Source organism: Rhinoderma darwinii, chromosome 4 (assembly GCF_050947455.1).
Source record: "Rhinoderma darwinii isolate aRhiDar2 chromosome 4, aRhiDar2.hap1, whole genome shotgun sequence".
Lineage (NCBI taxonomy): Eukaryota > Metazoa > Chordata > Amphibia > Anura > Rhinodermatidae > Rhinoderma > Rhinoderma darwinii.
This window is the reverse complement of record NC_134690.1, coordinates 296,902,958-296,927,817: the sequence shown is the minus strand read 5'-3', so window position 1 is coordinate 296,927,817 and position 24,860 is coordinate 296,902,958. Positions and strand designations below refer to the sequence as shown.

The 24,860-nt window shown below is 41.2% G+C and overlaps 1 protein-coding gene across 26 annotated transcripts in view; it reads right to left on the bottom strand.

The window, feature by feature from the left end:
• AFDN (afadin, adherens junction formation factor) overlaps positions 1-24,860 on the bottom strand; it is a 529,325-nt gene that overhangs the window by 426,374 nt on the left and 78,091 nt on the right. For all 26 annotated transcript variants that reach the window (XM_075862614.1, XM_075862630.1, XM_075862615.1 and 23 more), the window contains exon 5: positions 9,637-9,797. In XM_075862614.1, coding sequence (XP_075718729.1) covers positions 9,637-9,797 — 161 coding nt within the window. The remainder of the gene's footprint in view (positions 1-9,636; positions 9,798-24,860) is intronic.

Sequence of the window (24,860 nt, the reverse complement as noted above, 5' to 3'; positions counted from 1 at the left end):
ACAGTTTAACAAAACGAATACAACATCACCTATCAACCATCAGATTGGCAGAAAGAGATATTAAACAAAACAAGATTCTGACCTCGGTAGCTTCACACTTTTTACAAGTACACAAAGGTAAGACTTCCAGTCTTAAAGTGACTGGTCTGGAACACATACAGACAAACATTAGAGGGGGCAATATAGTCCCCAGACTTCTGCAACATGAAGCAAGGTGGATCTTCAATGTAAAATGAATGTCCCCTAGGGGCATAAATGAAGAACTACTATTTAGCCGGTTTCTATAAAACATAACGAGTCATTTTTTATTTTTACATATAGATTTTTCTTATGTTCAACTTGCACAGATCACATATTTTCGTTCACATTTATTATGACCTTCATATTTATTATGATTTATTCAGGTCTCTTACATTTCACATAATCATTTTTATATCCTTTCCCTCATTTATTTTTCACGTTTTAATGATCTAAGTCACTTATGTTTATTTTATTATTATCACATAGCACGTCATTTATTGGCATCGTTATATGATAGGCATAGTAGTTCATCTTGAAGCCATAGGTCTGAGATCAATTATTAAGTATGTTTTCTCCTTCTAGATCATATCTATGTATAGTGATCGGTTCTGAGGTGTTGAGCATCATATGAGAACATATGGACACAGAAGAGGAAAAACAAAGAGAAAGAAAAAGAATATATTGTATTATAATCTGATACCCACTCTCGTATATTTTCTACACATATATATTGTCCAAATTTTGGTTAAACTGTTTTCTTCATCAGAAAATGTATCATACTCCTCAATTGTGTAAAATTAAATAAACAACATATTGGCATAAAAGTTAATTAGCATGATGTATTCATCATTATGCTTAGAAGATTGAACGCTTAATATTTATGCATAATTACTCGATAACTAACTTGGACTAAGTTCCAACACACTGACATGTGATAACCTATATGTTTATTATAGTAACCCGTTGTCATGGGGTATGATAGTTTGTAGCGACTTATCCATAGCTGTCAACACATGTTGGCTTTCCAACCTCCCAGCCCTCCTTTTTCCCATGCCTCTCCTCCCCTCCCCTCCCCTCCCGGTGACCTGGTTATGCGCGCGCGCGGCTTACTGCATCATGTTGTCATGGTTGCGGGCCGGCGCGTGCGCATACTAAGTAACCACTCGCCTTGATCTTCATGGCGAATGCAGTCCTGCTGGGCGTACTGCGCGTACGCCGGGTCCGTCATCAGGTGCACATGGTGGCGGCTTCGGCGCATGCGCAGAGCGTCACGGCAATAGGGCAGCTGGGTTATCTCACCAGCTCACTCGTGGAGGTTGGGGTAGGTGTGACCACAGGTGCAGGCCATTGCACTTCTGATTACTTTTTCCATTTGCTGTTCTACATAAAGACACTAAATGTTCACATGCAAACTTACCCCTGAGGAAGCCACTCTGTGGCGATACGTGTGGGGTTTCTTTCCCCTATTTTCCCCCATATAGCCGGAGATATAGGACATGCTGATCTGATGCCTAACTGATGCAACATTTTTACACACTCTTTTCAAGATTAATGCTTTGCATGTCTGCTCTGGGGGATTAGGTGAGTGTAAGGAGGTAGCTATTTGCTAGCCACTTATCAGGGTGGTATTCCTCCTTGATTTGTATATGGCATATCATATGCTATTTTAAATGTTTTTAACTTCTATGTAGTGTTTTTGTATTCAATAAACGGTTATTTTGCATACTCATATGGTTATTCTTTGAAAGTTATACCCGTTGCCTTATACATACCCATTTGTTTTGCTTTATACATGGTAATCAGTATATTTGATATTCCATATATTTTCTTTTTGCTCTATGGTAGGGTTGTATCAATAGTACATTTCTTTTTCTTTATTTTTGTTTTTATTATTTTAAAGCTCTTTGAGTCTGTTACACGAGTCATAGGGGATGTGGATTGGACCGCGTACACGACAGGTGTGTGCGTTTTTTTTCCACGAACCTGAATGGTGGGTACCGCTGAACACGTCATGTGATCAGGGTCCCTCCTTCCTCGTGTGGACTCTGTTTATTTATTTACTTATTTAGGCCTCATGCACACGACCGTAGCCATGTGCACGGCCGTGATTTTCGGGTCGGCCGGCTGCGGACTGTCAGCGGACTGTCAGCCGCAGGCCGCCCGCACATGCACATGGCCGCGGCCATTGTTTTCAATGAGCCCGGACCGCAGAACCGGGCCGTAATAAGACATGCCCGTTCTTTCTGCAGTCCGGGCTCCCGGGCAGTGCACGGACCGCAAAAATTACGGTCGTGTGCACGGCCCCATAGAAAAGAATGGGGCCGCAATTCTCCCGTGGATTTTCGGGGGAATTGCGGCCGCAAAAACACGGTCGTATGCATGAGGCCTTATTTGTTGATTAGAAATGATTCTTTTGGTTTATGAATAATTATGTGCTTTTATACCACCCGTTCCGTGTGTGTGTGTGTGTGTGTGTGTGTGTGTGTGTGTGTGTGTGTGTATGTATATATATATATATATATATATATATATATATATATAATCCTTTGGTATATTTACCCTTTAGATGCTGATTACAAACACAATGCGCGATCGTCTAATCCATGTTATATACAATCGTTCGCTCGATGGTTTGCGGTTTATCAGCGATCGATATTTTAGTTCCTTGAGCGATACGTCATTTCCGGCTTATACTGTTCTCTTACTTACAATTGAGTGCTGACGAGATTCTGTTTACCAAACGATCGGTATCTTCGTTACTAAAGCGAGACGTCATTTCCGGTCCGGACTGATCCGACGCATGCGCACTGGAGCCGGACAGATATTGGCTGTGAATGACAGGCTTCATACGTCAACCAACAACCAGATACCTGCTCTCTGATTGGCTAGTGGTCGTGCAGTCTCTAATTCCTACCCAGCTGCTGAATATTGCGATTTATGTAATTATGTCTTTTCTTGCATAAATCATGTATGTTTTATGTTGTTTTTAATATCAACTCACTGTTTCACAATATGTATCGATTTATGTTGTTCAGATACTCTTTTCTTGTCTTTATCACGCTGTTTTGAGATGTATATGTCAGCCCCATTATTCTAATGAGATTGATTATGCATATTAGATACACACTATATAAACCACTGAATGTGTATGTATCACTATGCTTGAGAAAGGTCCTAAGGTGGGACGGAAACGTTGCATTTGCCATGTTGCCACAATAAACTTCACTTTTTCACCTGGATTATCGGAGTGCTGCTGAATTTTCTTCTTGGATATATATATATATATATATATATATATATATATATATATATATATATATATATATATATTAGAACAAAGCAGCACGTCGAAAAGGTACAATGCAGAAAGGTACTATGCGTCCTTGAGTCATCCACACGGTCCTTTTAGATACAACTAAAAAATAATCGCAGCACTCCAATAGTAGTTGCAAACCGAATTGTGGTTTATTTAACCCATGTAAAAATTGCTACTTTTCAGTCCTTTATAGGTCTTCCCTGCAGAGACGATTGTAGAGCCCAAAGCGCCTGTTTTACTGCAAACCGTTCTCTCAAAAGGTTAGAGGCTCTTTCCGAGAGGATCCCAAAAGCAATAGACCAGAGAAGAGGATGTGTGACTCCCCAGCCTCGACTGCTGGCACCAGTCTTGATGACTAATTGAGGATTCGGTCTCCAAGGGACTCCTTTCTGGAGAAGACCTTATATTAGCCACCAGTGCAACGATATTCTCACCGCCGAAGGAACCTTTACCCTTATGTCTAGAAAGGCTTGGTCTTCATCCCACACAGAGGAGAAACCGCTGTAAGGGTCTCGAATGAGCTTGTGCCCAGAGGGCTTCTGGGAACTTTGATGTTCGGAGACCTAAGATTGTCATAATGTCTTGGATGCAGTGGTATAGTTGTGAAGAGTGACATTTTTAATGGAATCGAGATCTGTTTTTCTTGTGGAAGGGAAGAGGTCATTTTCAGCGAGTTGGAGGAGCCCCAGGAAACATTTTTCTTCTGGTTTGGGGAGAGGTCAGATTTCTTGTGATTTATCAACCAGCCTAGAGTAAAGAGAATACTTGAAGGACGAGTTTTAGATCTAGAAGCAGCTGCGAAGCGGACGAGGCTGAAAGGAAGTCGTCCAAATAAGGAATTATCTGGATACCGTTTAGATGAAGAAAGGCCGTAACTTCCGCCATTACCGTAAAAATTCTTGGAGCCGAACAGAGCCCGAAAGGGAGAGCTTGAAACTGAAAATGATGAAGCTTGTTTTTGAAAAACAGAGCTGTCCTTAACACCAAAGATTCTGGATGAATCGAAATGTGGTAGGATGAGTGTGTTAGATCTAGTGATCAAGGGCTTGTGATAGAAGTGGATTTATAAAACCGGAGTTAAAAAAAGAGTAAAAGCCCAAGTACTCCTCTTTTCTTTTACTTTAACAATTGTTCACTGTTTTTTTTGTAACTGGGATAATGAACAGCAAGATTGGAGGTTTTCTTCAGTGCACAGTTTGCCATATGTATGCATGACTGGAGCCGGAGTTCCAGGGTGAATACCTCTGTGGCAGATGTGAGCATGTTGTTTACCTGGAAGCTCGCATTAGAGATCTGGAGGAGCAGAATGCAACACTGAGGACGATAGACGATCTTAAATGGAGCTTGCTGCTCACAGAGCCCGCAGTTAGTGGGGTAGATCTGGAGGGTGAAGACATGGGTCAGCAGGATCAGGCAAGTAGCTGGGTTAATGAAGTTAGGGGCAGTAGAAAAGGAAGTTCAATCCTATTTCGGATATTCCAAGCAAAATTGCCAAGTTGGGTGATGATGAGAGGGTGTCTGTCTCAGAAATGGCAGCCCTAGTGGATACTGATCTCCCTAACAGCCGGGAGAACAGCCCAGCTAGTGGTCGGTGGGATGGTAATGCAGGTAAGGCAAAACAATTGATAGTTGTAGGGGATTCTAAAATCAGAAAGATGGATAGAATAATTTGTCGCCAAGACCGCCTCAACCGAATGGTTTGCGGTCTCCCTGGTGCCAGGGTTCGGCATGTGGTGGAACGGGTGCACAAATTGCTGGGAGGGGCTGGTGATCCAGCTGTTGTGGTCCATGTGAGTACCAACGACAGAATAAATGGTAGGTAGAGGAGCCTTAAGAATAATTTTAAAGAACTGGGCTACAAGCTCAAGGGAAGGACCTCCAAATTACTTTTCTCAGGAATACTGCCTGTGCCATGCGCATCACAGGAAAGACAGTGGGAGCTCAGGGAGATAAATGCATGGCTTAAGTCTTGGTGTAGAGAAGGCTTTGGGTTGCTAGAGCACTGCGCTGACTTTTCATTGGGGTACAAACTGTATTCTGCAGATGATTTGCACCTAAATGGAAGGGGGTCCGCTGTGCTGGGGGAAGAGAATTCTAGCTGGGGTGGCGGAGTATTAAAACTAGGGCTGAGGAGGGAGGTCAATGTAGAAAATAAAGGGGTAGTTAGGTTAGAAAGGGGTCAGACAATATTGGTGGGGGGAGAAACAGACTGTGGGGAGGGGACTAGACAACAAGGTAAGGAGATCCTTTCGTTACAAAACAGCAGTGAAAATGAAAATAAAAATGCCCAAATAAATCCCATTTGTGATACTGAAAGTGAAACATTTAAAGGCAAGTTAAAGTGGATGTTCACAAATGCCAGAAGTCTAGCAAGCAAAATAGGGGAGCTGGAGGCTTTGGTACTGGAAGAAAATATAGATATAGTTGGTGTTGCTGTAACATGGCTGGACTCTTCTCATGACTGGGCTGTAAATCTACAGGGTTTTACACGGTTTCGGAAAGACAGGGCAAATAGGAAAGGTGGTGGTGTATGTCTGTATGTGAGAAGCGATATGAAGGGGAGTGTGAAAGACATTAGAGGGTGAAGATTGTGAGGAGGTCTAAATCTTGTAGGTGGAATTGCAAAGGGAGGTAATCACTGAAAAAATTACTTTTGGTGTAATCTATAGACCCCCCCCCCCCCCGCCAATAGAACAGAATAGAATAGAGGAGATGGAAGTTCAGCTATATAAAAACAGATGGAGCAGGCTACACAGACGGGTACTGTAGTGATAACGGGAGATTTTAATTACCGGGATATTAATTGGTGTCATGGTTCGGCTTCAACTGCAAAGGGGAGATATTTCCTCAACCTGTTTCAGGAAAATTTTATGGGCCAGTTTGTGGAAGACGAGACTAGGAGGTGAAGTTCTGTTGGATCTGGTAATTTCTAATAATGCAGAGATTGTTGGGAATCTCAATGTTCGTGAAAACCTCAGTAACAGTGATCATAATATAGTTATATTTTACCTATACTGTAAAAAACAAACACAGGCTGGGAGGGCAAAAACACTTAATTTTAAGAAAGCCAATTTCCCCAGGAGGAGGGCTGCAATTCAAGATGTAGACTGGGAAGAACTAATGTAAAATAATGGTACAAATGATAAATGGGAGATCTTAAAATACAATTCATACAATTATAATTCAAAATGTATTCCTATAGGTATAAACAACTAAAATTAAACCCCACATGGCTTACACCTTCTGTAAAAAGGGCAATACGACAAAAAAAAGGGCATTAGAAAAATACAAATCTGAGGGTACAGCTATAGCCTTTGTAAATTATAAAGAGCTTAATAAAATCTGTAAAAAGGTAATAAAAATCAGCAAAAATACAAAATTAAAGGCAGGTGGCCATGGATAGTAAAACAAATCCCAAAAAATTCTTCAAGTATATAAATGCAAAAAAGCCAAGGTCTGAACCTGTAGGACGCCTAGATAGTGGTAATGGGGAGTTGGTCACAGGGGATCAAGAGAAGGCAGAGTTACTAAATGGGTTCTTCAGCTCTGTATATACAACAGAAGAAAGAGCACCTGATGTAGCCGCTGCCAGTGCTGTTAAGTTGATATACTGAATTGGATGAATGTAGATATGGTGCAAGCTAAATTAAATAAAATAAATGTACACAAGGCCCCGGGACCAGATGGGTTACACCCTAGAGTTCTTAAAGGTAATGTGTTGCTAGAAAAAAATATTTGTTAAACATTGTTCAAATTTTTTTAATTTTTTTTCACGAGTCAGGAAATATTATAAATTAGATTCTAATTTATAATATTTCCCAGCGCTGGTCACTAGATGGAGCAATTCCCAAAATTGCAGCATTGCATGTGGTAAAGCAACCACATTGCTTTATGCTGCAAAATTTGAGAAAACTCACTCGCTCTAGTGAGCTCTCAGAATCCCCCCTCCTTTATCCTGGCTAGTGCCGGGAGAAACGAGGGGATTGAACGGTCAAACCTCCTACACTGTGTGTCGCCATTTTTTGAGCTAACACACAGTGTAGTAGGTAAACATACAGTAGTAAACACACAGTAAAACACGTACATACACAGACCTAACTTACCTGCTCCTGCCGCCTCCGGTCCGTCCGGTCCGTCTGCTACCTCCGCTCCAAGTGCACAAGTCCGGAAGCCGCGACCGGAAGTAGTAATCTTACTGTCCGGCTGCGACTTCCGGTCCACAAGAAAATGGCGCCGGATGTCGCACAGTTCAATTTGGACTGTGTGGGAGCGGCGCATGCGCCGTTCCCACACAGACGGCGTACAGCATAGTGGATTGAACGGGCCCCGTTCGCATTCACTATGGGACTGCATGTCTGTATGTGTCGTTAATCGACACATACAGAGATGGAAAAAAAAATGGCAGCCCCCATAGGGAAGAAAAAGTGAAAAAATAAAAAAAAAAGAAAAACACAAAAACACACAAATAAATTAAAAATGGTTTTAATAAAACACTAAAATTAAATTGATCTAAAAAAAATTTTTTTCGTGACACTGGTCCTTTAAGGAGCTTAGTTCAGTTATTTCTGTCCCCCTCTTCATAATATTTAGAGATACTCTAGTGACTGGTATAGTGCCAAGGGACTGGCGCAGGGCAAATGTAGTGCCTATTTTCAAAAAGGGCTCTAGGTCTTCCCCGGGTAACTATATACCAGTAAGCTTAACATCCATTGTGGGGAAAATGTTTGAGGGGCTATTGAAGGACTATATACAGAATTGTGAGAATAAATAGTATTATAAGTGACAGCCAGCACAGTTTTACTTAGGACAGACGCTGTCAAACCAACCTGATTTGTTTTTATGAAGAGGTGAGCAGAAGCCTAGACAGAGGGGCCGCTGTGGATATACTGTTTTTGGACTTTGCAAAGGCAATTGACACTGTCCCTCATAGAAGTCTAATGGGTAAATTAAGGACTATAGGTTTAGAAAGTATAGTTTGTAATTGGATTGAGAATTGGCTCAAGGACCGTATCCAGAGAGTTGTGGTCAATGATTCCTACTCTGAATGGTCCCCGGTTATAAGTGGTGTACCCCAGGGTTCAGTGCTGGGACCACTATTATTCAAAATTATTTATTAATGATAGAGGATAGGATTAATAGCACTATTTCTATTTTTGCAGATGACACCAAGCTATGTAATATAGTTCAGTCTATGGAAGATGTTCATGAATTGCAAGCAGATTTAAACAAACTAAGTGTTTGGGTATCCACTTGGCAGATGACGTTTAGTGGAGATAAATGTAAAGTTATGCACCTGGGTACGAACAACCTGCATGCATCATATGTCCTAGGGGGAGCTACACTGGCGGATTCACTTGTTGAGAAGGATCTGGGTGTACTTGTAAAACAAACTAAATAACAGCATGCAGTGTCAATCAGCTGCTTCAAAGGCCAGCAGGATATTGTCGTGTATTAAAAGGCATGGACTCGTGGGACAGGGATGTAATATTGCCACTTTACAAAGCATTAGTGAGGCCTCATCTAGAATATGCAGTTCAGTTCTGGGCTCCAGTTCATAGAAAGGATGCCCTGGAGTTGGAAAAAATACAAAGAAGAGCAACGAAGCTAATTAGGGGCATGGAGAATATAAGTTATGTGGAAAGATTAAAAGAATTAAACCTATTTAGCCTTGAAAAAAAGACGACATGGGGGGACAAGTGGGGGACATGATTAATTTATATAAATATATTAATGGCACATACAAAAAATATGGTGAAATCCTGTTCCATGTAAAACCCCCTCAAAAAACAAGGTGTCACTCCCTCCGTCTGGAGAAAAAAAAAGGTTCAACCTACCGAGGCGACAAGCCTCCATTACTGTGAGAACTGTGAATCTATGGAATGGTCTACCGCAGGAGCTGGTCACAGCAGGGACAGTAGATGGCTTTAAAAAAGGGTTAGATAATTTCCTAGAACAAAAAAGTATTAGCTCCTATGTGTAGAAATTGTATCCTTCCCTTTTCCCGTCCCTTGGTTGAACTTGATGGACATGTGTCATTTTTCAGACGTACTAACTATGTAACTATGTAACATTTACCACCTATCCACAGGATCCCACCAGTCACTGGAACAGGGTTGCCGGTTTCCATTAGCCCCATAAACACTGTGGTTGTGCAGTGAGGAGGAACAAATGCTCTGGAACTCAATTCTAGCAATTGTGGGGATCCGACCAGATATTACTTATCCGCATATCCTTTGTCTGACATAACCTTTAAAAATTACACAAGTAGGATAAAACAATAAAAGTAGTAACTTTGTTACCAGAGTCCGGCCGGCCATCAGAGCTTCGAAACTCCTGCATTCTCTTTTCTAGTTTCTGCTGTCTCCTTCGTTTCATCACTACTTCTGGGTTGGATATGGTGCGTGTAAAACTGGTTTCTGGCATATCTTTGTAAACTTCAGCAGCAAAGTGGGAGTTCTCACTAGGACAATAAAAAATAGTTGGAAAGTTAAAGACTATTTCAGCAGGAATGAACACTTTACAAATACATTCAGCCATCTTATGGTGTACTACAAGTACGTACGTACATACATAATCTAATGCCCTAAGGCACTGAGTTCCTAGCATTTTGTAGGTAGCAAGTCACTTTCAAATAGGACATATTAAAAAGGTTTTTTTCCCAGAATGATAAACTTATGACCTATCCACAGAATAGGTGATCATTTTCTGAACGCTGGGGGCCCCACTACTGATCGTGAGAACGGAGGTCACAAACTCTCCTTAAACCCTTTAAAACTGAGCCATTTTAGAGCATTAGGACGAAGCCAGATTCTTAAAATCTGGTATGTGTTACTTTCGCTGAGAATAACTCGCGGATGGTTTAACATAAGTAATTGACATTTTTTTCGTCCCATAATGTACTTTCTTTTGATGTAAAATTTAGGCAATACGGTTTACGTTTATGTATTAAAAACCGCCAAGAATGGCAAAAATAGTTAACATGGAACATTATATGTGCACATATATACATAAACCGTTTTTTCTTTGCAGCTGCTTTCCTGCTGAGCAGCTGACTAGGAGGGGTTAACTGCTCTCAGGTGATATAAATTAGCCTGCAGGCCTCAGTGGAGCTTCCGGTTTTTGGGCTAGCTGAATTAAGTGGCTTGTGATACAAGTAGAGTTATAAAAACGGAGTTAAAAAGACTTAAAGTCCCTGTAAATACTATTCTTTGCTTTTTCAATTGTTCAGTTTTTTTTGTAACTGGGATAATGGACAGAAAGATTGGAGGTTTTCTTCAGTGCACAGTTTGCCATATGTATGAATGACTGGAGCAGGAAATCCAGGGTGAACACCTCTGTGGCAGATGTGAGCATGTTGTTTACCTGGAAGCTCGCATTAGAGATCTGGAGGAGCAAAATGCAATACGGAGGGTGATAGACAATCTTGAGCGGAGCTTGCTGCTCACTGAGCACGCAGATAGTGGGGTAGAACTGGAGGGTGAAGACACGGGTCAGCAGGATCAGGCAAGTAGCTGGGTTAATGTAGTTAGGGGCAATAGAAAGGGGTCCAAGAAAAGGAAGGCCAATCCAGTTTCTGATATTGCAAGCAAAATTGCCAAGTTGTGTGATGATACGAGGGTGTCTGTCTCAGAAATGGCAGCCCTAGTGGATACTGATCTCCCTAACAGCCAGGAGAACAACCCAGCTAGTAGTCTGCGGGATGACAATTAGTAGTTTGAGGGGATTTTATAATCCGGAAGATGGATAGAATAATTTGTCACCAAGACCACCTCAACCGAATGGTTTGCGGTCTCCCTGGTGCCAGGGTTCGGCATGTGGTGGAACGGGTGGATAAATTACTGGGAGGGGATGGTGATGATCCAGCTGTCGTGGTCCATGTGGGTACCAATGATAGAATACATGGTAGGTGGAGGAGCCTTAGGGTATGTTCACACGGCCTATTTACGGACGTAAATCGGGCGTTTTTGCCCCGAATTACGCCCGAAAATAGCGCCTCAATAGCGCTGACAAACATCTGCCCATTGAAAGCAATGGGCAGACGTTTGTCTGTTCACACGAGGCATATATTTACGCGCCGCTGTCAAATGACGGCGCGTACATAGACGCCCGCGTAGAAGAAGTGACCTGTCACTTCTTTGGCCGTAATTGGAGCCGCTATTCATTGACTCCAATGAATAGCAGCGCTAATTACAGCCGTAATTGACGCGGCGTTCAAGCGCCTGCACATGCCGGTACGGCTGAAATTACGGGGATGTTTTCAGGCTGAAACATCCCCGTAATTTCAGCCGTTACGGACCCCTGCCGTGTGAACATACCCTTAAGAATAATTTTAAAGAACTAGGCTACAGGCTGAAGGGAAGGACCTCCAAGGTTGTATTCTCAGGAATACTGCCTGTGCCATGCGCATCACAGGAAAGACAGCGGGAGCTCAGGGAGTTAAATGCATGGCTTAAGTCTTGGTGTAGAGGAGAAGGCTTTGGGTTCCTAGAGCACTGCGCTGACTTTTCATTGGGGTACAAACTGTATTCTGCAGATGATTTGCACCTAAATGGAAGGGGGTCTGCTGTGCTGGGGGAGACAATTCTACCTGGGGTGGCGGAGTATTTAAACTAGGGCTGAGGAGGGAGGTCAATGTAGAAAATAAAGGGGTAGTTAGGTTAGAGAGGGGTCAGACTATATTAGTGAGGGGAGAAAGACTGTGGGGAGGGGGACTAGACAACAGGATAAGGAGATCCTTTTGTTACAAAACAATAAAAATAAAAATGCCCAAATAATGATGAATAATCATTTCTAATACTGAAAGTGAAAAACTGAAAGGCAAGTTAAAGTTTATGTTCACAAATGCCAGAAATCTAGAAAGCAAAATGGGGGAGCCGGAGGCCTTGGTACTGGAAGAAAAATATAGATATAGTTGTTGTTGCTGAAACATGGCTAGACTTCTCATGACTGGGCTGTAAATCTACAAGGTTTTACACGGTTTCGGAAAGACAGGACAAATAGGAAAGGCGGTAGTGTATGTCTGTATGTGAGAAGTGATATGAAGGAGTGTGTGAAAGAGACAATAGTGGGTGAAGATTGTGAGGAGATTGTGCCCAATTTGGCTCTGTCAGCTCAGGTAGGTTTCTCTAGGCTAGAGGACCTTCTTGGTGCTCCAGATCTCTCAAAAGGTCCTCACCCAATTGTACACCTTCATGACAATTCTGGGTTCTAGACCCTTTGATAAGGCGTATCTGCAACGGAGGGGTGATGTTCCCAACTTGACAGAGGACTGGCGGGAGGTGGAATCCTCTTTTTTATTTGATGGTAGGTGCACGGGAATTTCTCATACAATCTCGTTTTTTGCATAGGAACTATTACACGCCAGTTAGGCTTAAGAGGATGGGGACATTGGCTTCGGATAGTTGTTTTCGCTGCCAGTCGGAGGTCGGTACCTTCTTACATTGTGTGTGGTTGTGTCCCAGAGTTGCCCCCTTTTGGTCGGAGGTAGTGGAATTTCTTCATACCCATTATGAGTTACCGCGACTTCTTACCCCTCAGATGTGCCTTTTGGCCATTATGGATGAAGTTACACAAAACCACTATGATAAGATATTCTATTGCTTTGTTCTTTTTTGTGCCCGGAAGATTGTAATTATGGCTTGGAAGAATACAGAAAGTCCGAGTTTACTACACTGGCAGCAACTGGTGAATAAATATATACCCATGTATAAAAAGCTATACATGAGCAGAAAATGTCCAGATAAATTTGGGAAAATTTGGTCCAGGTTGTTAGAGACTCCAGAAACTGCGGTTTAATGGTCACTTTAGTGTGACTGAACTGTGTGTGTTTGGGGTCAGAGCACAAGGATGACCGGGTGAATGTTAGTTTTTATTCAGTCAGGCTTTCGGAGATGGTAATTTTGTATATCCTGTCAATGTCATACAGTGCATCTGCTGCGGGTTGACATTTCTATACGGTACTAATGCCTTTAATCCTTTCACGACCAAGGACGAAAATGCACGTCCTGGTCGGCTGCTAGTTCCCGCTCCAGGACGTGCATTTTCGTCCGCATTTCAAACTGTCACTCTGTGTAAACACAGTGACAGACGCGCGCTGACAGCTGTCCTAGACAGCTGAGACATCAGTCTCGCCGGACAGCGGACCATCGCCGCTGCTTTCGGCAGTTAACCCCTTAAGTGCGGCGACGGATTGCCGTCGCCGCATTTAAGTGGTTTGAAGCACATCGGCAGCCCCCACGAAGTGATCGTGGGGGCTACCGATGCTTGTCACGGCAATCGGAGGTCAGATAATGACCTCCGGGTTGCCATGTACGGAAGCCTCGGAGGAACAGCCTCCGGCCGTTCCTCCTCTGCTTCCTGTCAGTGTGACAGTCACGTCACAATGACAGTTAGGAGTACATCGCACTACGTGTGTAGTGTAATGTACTCTAGCAGCGATCAAAGCTGCAAGTCTAAGTGTCCCCTAGTGGGACAAGTAAAAAAAAAGTAATAAAAAGGTTTTAAAAAAAAAGGTGTAAAAATAAAAGTTATAAGTTCTATAAACACAAAATGATTTTTTTCCTATAATAAAACATTTTTTTTATAGAAAAAAAATGAACACGTTAAAAAAGTACACATATTTTCTATCACCGCGTTCGTAATGACCCCAACTATAAAACTGTAATGTTATTTTCCCCGCACGATGAACACCCCAAAAAAAATCAATAAAAAACGATGACAGAATCACAATTTTTTTGGTCACCACCGCTCCCTAAATAAAGAATAAAAAGTGATCAAAAAGTCGCATGTTCCCAAAAATAGTACCAATAAAAACTTCTATCCGTCCCGCAAAAAACAAGCCCTTACTCCGTTTTTTTGACTAAAAAATAAAAAAAATTATGGCTCTCAGAATTATTTTTTTTTCTATAAATAAGTCAAAAATCGCACGTACCCCAAAATGGTACCAATGAAAACTACAGATTGTCCCGCAACAAATAAGCCCTCACAGGGCTCCGGTGGTGAACAAATAAAAAAGTTCTGGCTTTCAGAATATGGCGATTGCAAAATGTGCAGTGTCCAAAAGTGGATAAGATCGGGCGCCATTTATCAGTGCGACACCGGGCACATATCTATGAATTATTATTTATTTACCCCATTATTATACCCTCTTATTATGCCCTGATGTTCTCCGCAGAGATTACACATACCCCCACATTATAAACTGAAATATCAGCAAAACCCCAAACAGAAACTACCAAGCAAAATCTGCGCTCCAAAAGCAAAATGGCGTTCCCTCCCTTCTGAGCCCTGCAGCGTGCCCAAGCAGCAGTTTGCGCCCACACATATGTCGTCGCCATACCCGAGAGAACCCGCTTAACGTTTTATGAGGTATTTGTCTTCTGTGGCACAAACTGGGCACAACATATTATGCACTAAAATGGCATATCGGTGGAAAATTGCAATTTTCACTTTGAACCATCCACTGCGCATTAACCCCTTTGCGCACTAAGACTTAATTGCCCGTCATGGTGCGGTGGTTGATGTATGGAGCCGGCTCACGTGCTGAGCCCGCTCCATAAGCTGCGGGTGTCGGCTGTGTATTACAGCAGGCCCCCTCGGTACTAACGGACAGGTACAGCGATCGCTCTGTTACAGAAGCCTGTAAGAATAACAATATACTGCAATACATTAGTATTGCAGTATATTGTACCAGCGATCCAATGATCGCTGGATCAAAGTCCCCTGAGGGGATTGATTAATAAAATGTGTAGAAGAATTATAGTTAGTAGTGAGAATTTTTTTTTTTAAAGTTAAAAAAACAAAAACACCTTTTCGCATTTTTCTTCTAAAGTAATGTAAAAAAAATGAACAAAATTGGTATCGCTACGTCCGTAAAAGTCAGAACGATTACAATATACCATTATTTAATTTGCACAGTGCACACCTTAAAAAGAATTAATAATTGAAACCGCCAAAATCGCAGTTTGTTTTTTTGTCACCTTCGCTCTAAAAAAAAAATGTAATACAACTTTTGAATCACTTATGTACTAAAAAATGGTACCAATAAAAACTGCAGCTCCTCCCGCAAGAAATAAGCCCTCACACCGCTCTATTGATGGAAAAATAAAAAAGTTATGGCTCTTGGAAAGCGGGGAGTGAAAATCTAAAATATGAAAGCAAAAAATGGATCAGTCCTGGAAGGGTTAATTCATTTCTAATGAAAAACGTATGACCCCATGTGGGGTATTTCCGTACTCGGGAGAAATTGCTTTATAAAAAATGGTTGTTTTTTTCCTTCTTTATCCCTTGTGAAAATTCAACATTTTAGTGGAAAAAATGTTGATATTAATTTTCGCGCCCTAATTCTAATAAACTCTGCAAAAGACCCGTGGGGTGTAAATGCTCACTATACCCCTAGAAAAATTCCTTGAAGGTTTTTCCAAAATGGGGTCACTTTTGGGGGGTTTCCACTGTCTTGGTCCCTCCAGTGCATTGCAAATGCGACATGGCACCGAAAACCATTCCAGCAAAATCAAAAATCCAAATGGCGCTCCTTCCCTTCTGAGCCCTGCTGTGGGTCCAAACAGCAGTTTATTACCACATATGGGGTATTGTCGTAATCGGAAGACATTGCTTTACAAATGTTGACGTGCATTTTCTTAGTTATTCCTTGTAAATAATAAAAATTTCTATGTTGTTTCAGAAAAAAAGTACATTTTAATTTTTACAGACTAATTCCAATATATTTAGCGAAAAACCTGTGTGGTCAAAATGCTAACTATACCCCTAGATAAATACCTTAAGGGGTCTAGTTTTCGAAATGGGGTAGTTTATGGGCAGTTTCTATCGTTCTGGCAGCTCAAAGCCTCTCGAAATGTACAGTGGGGCCTAAAACATTTTCAAGCAAAATAGGAGTCCTGAAAGCCTCCTGTTGCTCCCTTCCTTTTGGGCCCTGCCGTGTGTCCAGGCAGCGCATTAGGGCCACAATGTGGGTATTTTTGAAAACAGGAGAAACAGGGTGATAGATTTTGGGGTGCGTTTCTTCATTTTCATGGTCGCTTTACAAAGAAATTGGTTTTCAAACTGATACTTTTATGAAAAAAAGTGAAATTATTTTTTCCACCTGCTATGTATTCAATTTAGCAAAAAACTGTGGGGTCAAAATACTTACTATACCCCTAGGTAAATACCTTAAGGGGTCTAGTTTTCTAAATGGGGTCATTTGTGGGGGTTTCCATCACTCTGAGACCTATGAGCCTCTGAAACCCTGGCTTGGTGCAGGAAAACAAAATGTACTTCAAAATTTATAAAATGATTATTCAATTTGTAAGTCCTCTAAATTGCTGAAAATGTATTTTATGTTTTCAAAAGTGCTGCCAAAATAGAGTAAAGAGATAGAAATATATATTTAATTAAAAAAATTGTACAGTATGTGTACATATGTGACGTATTGCAGTTAAAAATAGGAGAAAATGGTAATTTTGACAAAATTTCTTCCATTTTTCTATTTAATTAATTTCCGCAAATTGTATCAGTCTACTTTTACCACTAAAATAAAGTACAACATGTGACGAAAAAACAATGTCAGAATTACTTGGATATTCAAAACTTTCACAGAGTTATTCTCTGATAAAGTCAGACATACCAGATTTGACAAATCTGGCTTGGTCATTAAGGTACAAACATGCCCGGTCATTAAGGAGTTAAGGTCTTTGTTTTGTATTGATTGTATATTGGGAAGTGTTTTGTACAACAAAAGTTTTGAAAATAAAGCCTTAAAAAAAAAAAAAAAAAGGATTGTGACGAGATTTAAACCTTGTGGGTGGAATTACAAAGGGAGGCAATAGAGAAGCAATAGCGTGCTAGACTACGCCACTGCTTCCGGCAAAACTACGGGTCCGGTTCACAACAGACGCAAACGGAAACCACGGGCACCGGCTCTGTCACCATTGAAATCAATGGTGATGGAAACGGAAACCTCTGGTTTCCGTCTGTCAGTTTGTGTCTACTCGGTGTCCCATTCTGACAGAAAACTCCGACAGAACGGGACCCCAACTCAGATATGACTGAAGCCTAATGGGTAAATTAAGGACTATAGGTTTAGAAAGTATAGTTTGTAATTGGATTGAGGATTGGCTCAAGGACCATATCCAGAGAGTTGTGGTCAATGATTCCTACTCTGAATAGTCCCCGGTTATAAGTAGTGTACCCCAGGGTTCAGTGCTGGGACCACTATTAGTCAAATTATTTATTAATGCTATAGAGGATGGGATTAATAGCACTATTTCTATATTTGCAGATGACACCAAACTGTGCAGTATTGTTCAGTCTATGGAAGATGTTCGTAAATTGTAAGCGGATTTGGACACACTAAGTGTTTGGGCATCCACTTGGCAATTGAGGTTTAATGTAGACAAATATAAAGTAATGCATCTGGGTACCAACAATCTGCATGCATCATATGTCCTAGGGGGAGCTACACTGGGGGAGAAGGATCTTGATGTACTAGTAGATCATAAACTAAAACAGGCAATGTCAATCAGCTGCTTCGAAGGCCAGCAGGATATTGTGTATTAAAAGAGGCATGGACTCGCGGGACAGGGATATAATATTACCACTTTACAAAGCATTAGTGTGGCCTCCTCTAGAATATGCAGTTCAGTTCTGGGCTCCAGTTCATAGAAAGGATGCGCTGGAGTTGGGAAAAATACAAAGAAGAGCAATGAAGCTAAGAAGGGGCATGGAGAATCTAAGTTATGAATAAAGATTAAAATAATTATACCTATTAAGCCTTGGAAAAAAAAATAAAAAAAATAAATAAAAAGATTAAGGGGGGACATGATTAACTTACATTAATATATTAAATGGCACATACAAAAGATAAGGTGAAATTCTGCTCCATGTAAAACCCCCTAAAAAAACAGGGGGGCACTCCCTTCGTCTGGATAAAAAAAAAAAAGAAAAAAAGAAGGACAAGCCTTCTTTACTATGATTACTGTGAATCTGGAATAGCCTACCGCAGGAGCTGGTCACAGCAGGGACAGTAGATGGCTTTAAAAAAGGCTTATATAATTTCCTAGTACAAAAAAATATTAGCTCCTATGTGTAGAAATTTTTCCCTTCCCTTTTCCCGTCCCTTGGTTAAACTTGTTGGACATGTCTTTTTTTTCAACCGTACTATGTAACTATGGTACACACACACACACACACACACACACACACACACTATGCAGTATATTGTATAAATAAATTACATTTGTTTTCCCTTTGACCTCAATTTTTAACCCTTTTTTCACTTTTTGGGTTCATCACAATGTTTTAGAAAATTATGTTAAATTTTGTAGGAACTTATTTTTATGCACCTGGCCACTTTGGAAGAGCGCTGGAGGTGCTGGAATGATGGAAAAACCACACCCCTAAGTAAATTCTTTGAATGGTGTAATCACTTTTTTAAACCCGTAGTTTTTTTGCAGAATCTTGTGGAAATCTGGCATGAAAAACCATTTTACATTTTTTACAAATGCCTCATTTATAGGACATCTTTTTCAGACAGAGAATGCAAGTTAAGAAAAGCACCTCAACATTTATTGGGTTATTTCTTCTAAGTTTAGAAATACCCCCATACTGGCACTAATCTCCTGCTGCAGGACATATGGCAGGGCCCGAAAGTATTGAAACACCACAAGGATTTTTAGGCTTTATTTTACTTGGATGATTTTCGGGCACGTCACGTTTGCATAGGCCTAAAAAAAATAAAATTGGGCAGATACACCATGTTACAAATCCTAGGTATTATGAGAAGTTTTAGTTTTATGAGGGATTTTCAATTTTTAAATAGTGAACGGTTATGGTAAATGAAAAGGGACAATAATTGTAAATTAAAGGGATGGATGAAAATAAAATGTAATACTCCAGAGAGGTGTGGTATAAGTGGAGGTACTCCTTCATACACAGTCCAGGGTGGGAGGGACAGGTGTTGCACTGGTATGTGGTGTATTTTCTTATGCCTCTAGCACAGACATGACACCTTTTCTGGGGGTGGAGTTTTTTCTCTGTGAACGGCACTTCACCAGGAAAGTGCTGCCCTGGAACTATCCTGGGGACATCAGTACTTGCAGAGTATTGATGCAGAACTGACTGCCGAGGAGTCACACGCAGCCCTCATTTTAAAATTTCTTTATGATATTTTTTGCTTAAAGGGAATGTGTTGCCAGAAAAACATGTTTTTTTTTTAAAAATTAAACATTTAGTGTGTGGGTGATTAAACATTGTTCAAATTTTTTTAATTTTTTTCACGAGTCAGGAAATATTATAAATCAATTCTAATTTATAATACTACCCATTTTTGGTCACCAGATGGAGCTCTTCCCAAAATTGCAGCTTTGCAAAATTGGGTAAAAAGCCCTCGCTCTAGTGAGCTCTCAGCATCCCCCCCTCCTTTATCCTGGCTAGTGCCGGGATAAACGAGGGGTTTGAACGGTGTAACCTCCTACACTGTGTGTCGCCATTTTTTGAGCTAACATACAGTGTAGTAGGTTTACATACAGTAGTAAACACACACAAACACGAACATACATTGAAATCTCTTACCTGCTCCTGCCGCCGCGGCTCCCTCCGGCCCGTCCGCTCAGTTTGCTGCCGCTGGTCCAAGTTCACAAATCCGGAAGCCGCGACCGGAAGTAGTAATATTACTGTCCGGCCGCGAATTCCGGTCCACAGGAAAATGGCGCCGGACGGCGCCAATTTCGAATTGGACTGTGTGGGAGCGGCGCATGCGCAGTTCCCACGCAGACGCCGTACACTGAAGTCAATGGGACGGGAGCCGTTCGCAGTCCCTATGGGACTGTGGCTGCTGTATTCCATGTGTGTTTGTGTCGTTAATCGACACAGACAGAAATGGAACAAAAAATGGCAGCCCCCATAGGGAAGAAAAAGTGTAAAAATAAGAAAAAGTAAAACACAAACACACAAATGAATATAAACGTTTTTAATAAAGCACTAACATCTTTAACATATAAAAAAATAATTTGTGATGACACTGTTCCTTTAACGTTTGCGGAAAAACTCCAAAAACTAAAGCATGTGAATAAGCCCGCAATGACTTTGATATGCCACGAATGTCTACCCCTTTAATGTCTCAAATGGATCTGGCATAAATGGTCGATTGGCAAGCGTCGGATCGCTGGCACCTCTACTGACTAGAAGGGCTTATTCAGACGAACGGGATATACGTCCGAGCAACGGACCTATATTAGTCTATGGGGCCGTGCAGACATGTGCGTGATTTTTACTCAGCGTGAGTTCGCTGAAAAAAGTAATGACATGTCCGCTCTTTGGGCATTTTTCGCACATCACGCATCCATTGAAGTCAATGGGTGCGTGAAAATCACGCGCGCCACACGGAAGCACTTCCGTGCGACCAGCGTGATTCGCGCAACTGCTGTGAAAAGGATGAATGAAAACAGAAAAGCACCACGTGCTTTTCGGTTTACAAACATCCAAATGGAGTGTCATAATGATGGCGGCTGCACGAAAAGCACGCAGCCGCGCATCATATGCCGAGGACACATGGAGCTGTTAAGTGCCTTTTGCGCAGGCAAAACGCCGCGTTTTTTGCGTGCGCAAAAAGCAAACGCTCGTGTGAACCCGGCCTAAGAACGTGGGTCTGTCGCTGGTCTTTAAATGGCAGAGAGATAATCACTTATCACATGGGGGGGGTGACAAACAGCTGAATGACAGTTTATTACTCTCATTGACTTAATTGGAAATAGTCATGTACATACATGACAAAAGTTGTGACCATCATGTGTCCCAGCGGTCAGACCCCCAACAATCAGACAATTATGGCATTTCCTGTGAATTGGTACCGAGGGTGGATGGCGGCATTAATTGTATGATTGTAACTGCTTGCGACGCAAATTTGCGCATAAATCAAAGTGGGTCTCTTGCTCTGGAGGACATGTCCTGCATTGCTCATACAACCTATTGGTTTTAAATTGACACTAATACTTAACCCCTTCCCGACATTTGTCTTAAGTATACGTCGTAGAAAGCCAGCGCTTCCCGCAATTTGTCGTATACTTATGACAAGTAGACGGCACGGTCTCAATAGCTGAGCATGTGCCATCAGCCACAGGTGTCAGCTGTAAGTTACAGATGACACCCTGCTGTAATGGCGGGGACCAAAGTTGGCTCCGATCCCCGCCATTAACCACTTTGACGCAATGGCAAATTTAATTTTTTTATTTTATTGTTTTAAAGTTTGACATAATAAAATAAAACAAATCCCTCTTTCACGCACCAGGTCCTATATTATTGCAAAAAATAAATAAGCTATACATAAATAGGTATCGCCGCATCCATAACGGCCTGAACTATAAAAAATAATTGTTGTTGTTCTTTGGACGACTTGCCTTCCAAAATTTGGAAGAAAAAAAAAGTGATCAAAAAAAGTCACATGTATCCAAAAATGGCACCAATAAGAACTACAGCTCGTCTGGCAGAAAAAAAAAAAAAAAAAAGGTCTTCATTCCACGAAAAAAAGTTATCGCTTCCATAATTCAGGAAAGAAAAAATATGCAGTTGTGCAGGCCCGAGGGGAACATTTCTTCTGTTTCAAGAGACGATTTATCAAGGCCCTAAAATTAGGGAACCAGGAAGGGGAGGGCCCACACATATCCGCTGGAAGCGAGGTATTATACCAGGACAACACTTCCCAGCAAAATTTCCCAAACTGCAAAGCTGCGCAGTGTGGACTAAAAGCGGGATAAGGAAGGACATTTATCAGTGCGACACCGGCCTGTGCAGAAAGGATTGTGTTACAGCGTAACACACATCTATGGATTATTTTAGGTTTTGTTTTTTTACCTCATTATTATACCACCCGATTAGGACCTGATGTACTCCACCCAGCTTACATGCACCCCCACATTATAAACTGAAATAGCAGTAATAATGCAAACAAAACTACTACCAAGCAAAATCCGCACGCCGAAAGTTAGCGGCTACACTCAGAACCTTTTTTTTTAAAAAAAAGAAAAACTGGGCGCAACATATTTGCCACTAAAATGGCATATCTAGGGAAAAAGTTTATTTTTTTTTTAACTTTCCACCATCCGCAGCGCATTCATTTATCGAAAAGACCTTTGGGGTCAAAATGCTCACTACACCCCTTAATAAATGCAGAGGTGTATAGTTTCCAAAATGGGGTGACTTCTCCCTGGTTTCTTTTAGTATTTCACATAAGAGCCTCTGGTATTGTGAACAAAAACTTTGTAAATCGCCAAATTCCACCTCAATTTCAGGTACGATACGGTTTCACTCCTGAGCCCTGACGAATGTCCAGGTAAAAAAATAAAAAATAATAGATTAGGGAAATGTGTAGGGTTTCTAAAACCGGGAAACATCGTATAATAATTAAAGATCTGTCTTTTCATGGTGGCACAAGCTGGGCACCACATATTGGACATTGCAATTTTTCCATAGATATTCCATTTCAATTTTTCTATCTGCAACATCGAGCGCTCACTAATTTCTGGAAAACACCTGTGCGGGTTAACCTGCTCACTACACCCCTAGGTGAATACCTTGAGGGTGTAGATTTCAAAATGAGATTACTTCTGGTGGGTTACCACCGTTTTGTTACCACATGGGCTTATCAAATTTGACATGGCGCCCAGAAATCAACCCAGCAAAATGCGCACTCCAAAAGCCAAATGGGGCTCCTTCCCTTCTGAGCCCTATTGTGCGCCCAAACAGCAGTTTATGACTACATATGGGGTATTGCCAAACTCGGGAGAAGTTGATTTACAAATGTTGGGGTTCATTTTCTTCTTTATTTGTTGAGAAAATTAAACATTTGGAGCTAAATTGACATCTTATTGGGAAAAAAAAATTAAACCTTTATTTTTGCTGCCCAATTCTAATAAAATCTATGAAACACCGGTGGGGTCAACATGCCCACTACACCCCTAGATGAATTGCTCAAGGGGTGTGGTTTCGTAAGTGGAGGCACGTTGAAGAGTTTCACATATGGTATATCTCCATCTGGAGAAGTTACTTAACATATGTTGGGGGGCTTTTTCTCTTTTATTCCTTGTGGAAATAATGGTTCTTTTTGTTGGTTTGATTTTTTTAGTTAAATTGACATCTTATTTTAAAAAAAAAAAATCACATTTTCATGTCCAAATTCTAATAAGATCTATGAAACACCTGTGGGGTCAAAATGCTCACTACACCCTTTGATGAATTTCTAGTGGGTGTAGTTTCTAAAATGGGATCTGTGGTGTTTCCTTAGTTTTGGCACAAGACCTCTTCAAACCAGACATGGTCCCCAAAATATAATCGTCCCCATACGTTATCACGTCGGCAGCGTATCTCCCTTTTTACACAGGGAGATGTGCTGCCAACAACGATAATCTTCCTTTTTTGAAAACTATACGACCATTTGCTAGTGATCGAGCATTTGTCGTTTATCTGCTGATGGCTGCCCTTTTTACACAGGGCAATGATCGGCAACGAGAGTTAAATGAACGCTAGTCTCCCCGATAATCGTCCTGTGTAAAACACCCTTTACTGCTAGGTTTCACCACAGATAACATTGGCTCATTGATGTATTAGACTTTGTCTAAGCATTCATGATGTGCAAAAAAAAAAAAAAAAAAAAACAGAAAAAAAAACCACCACTCTAACCTAAAACACTGACCCCTCGCCACATGACATAGTTAATCAGGACTTTGCATGTTTAAAGAGGCTCGGTCACCACATTATAAGTGGCCTATCTTCTACATAACATGATCGGCGCTGTAACGTAGATTACAGCAGTGGTTTTTTTATTTAGAAAAACTATCATTTTTGACGGAGTTATGACCTATTTCAGCTTTATGCTAATGAGTTTCCTAATGGAAAACTGGCCGTGTTTTACTTTTCGACCAAGTGGGCGTTGTGGAGAGAAGTGTATGACGCTGACCAATCAGCATCATACACTTCTCCCCATTCATTTATCCAGCATATAGTGATTTTATTACATCACTATGTGCAGCCACATAAACACACTAACGTTACTCAAGTGTCCTGACAGTGAATATACATTACCTCCAGCCAGGACGTGAGGTCTATTGACAATCCTGACATTTCTGTAGTGTCTGTGATATTTACAGCAAGGCAAGCGTAATCTCGTTTTAAGGGACAGGTTACATCGCAATCTCGCGAGATTACGCTTGCCTTGCTGTAAATATCACACAGACTGTACAGAAAGTTCTGGATTGTGAATAGACATCACGTCCTGGCTGCATGTAATGTATATTCACTGTCAGGACACTTGAGTAACATTAGTGTGTTTATGTGGCTGCACATAGTGATGTAATAAAATCACTATATGCTGGATAAATGAATGGGGAGAAGTGTATGATGCTGATTGGTCAGCGTCATACACTTCTCTCCACAACGCCCACTTGGTCAAAAAGTAAAGCTACCCCTTCAATCTCAGGATCTGATCCCAGAGGTCATCAGAGCCCCGCTGATCATAGAGTGGTGGCATATCCCA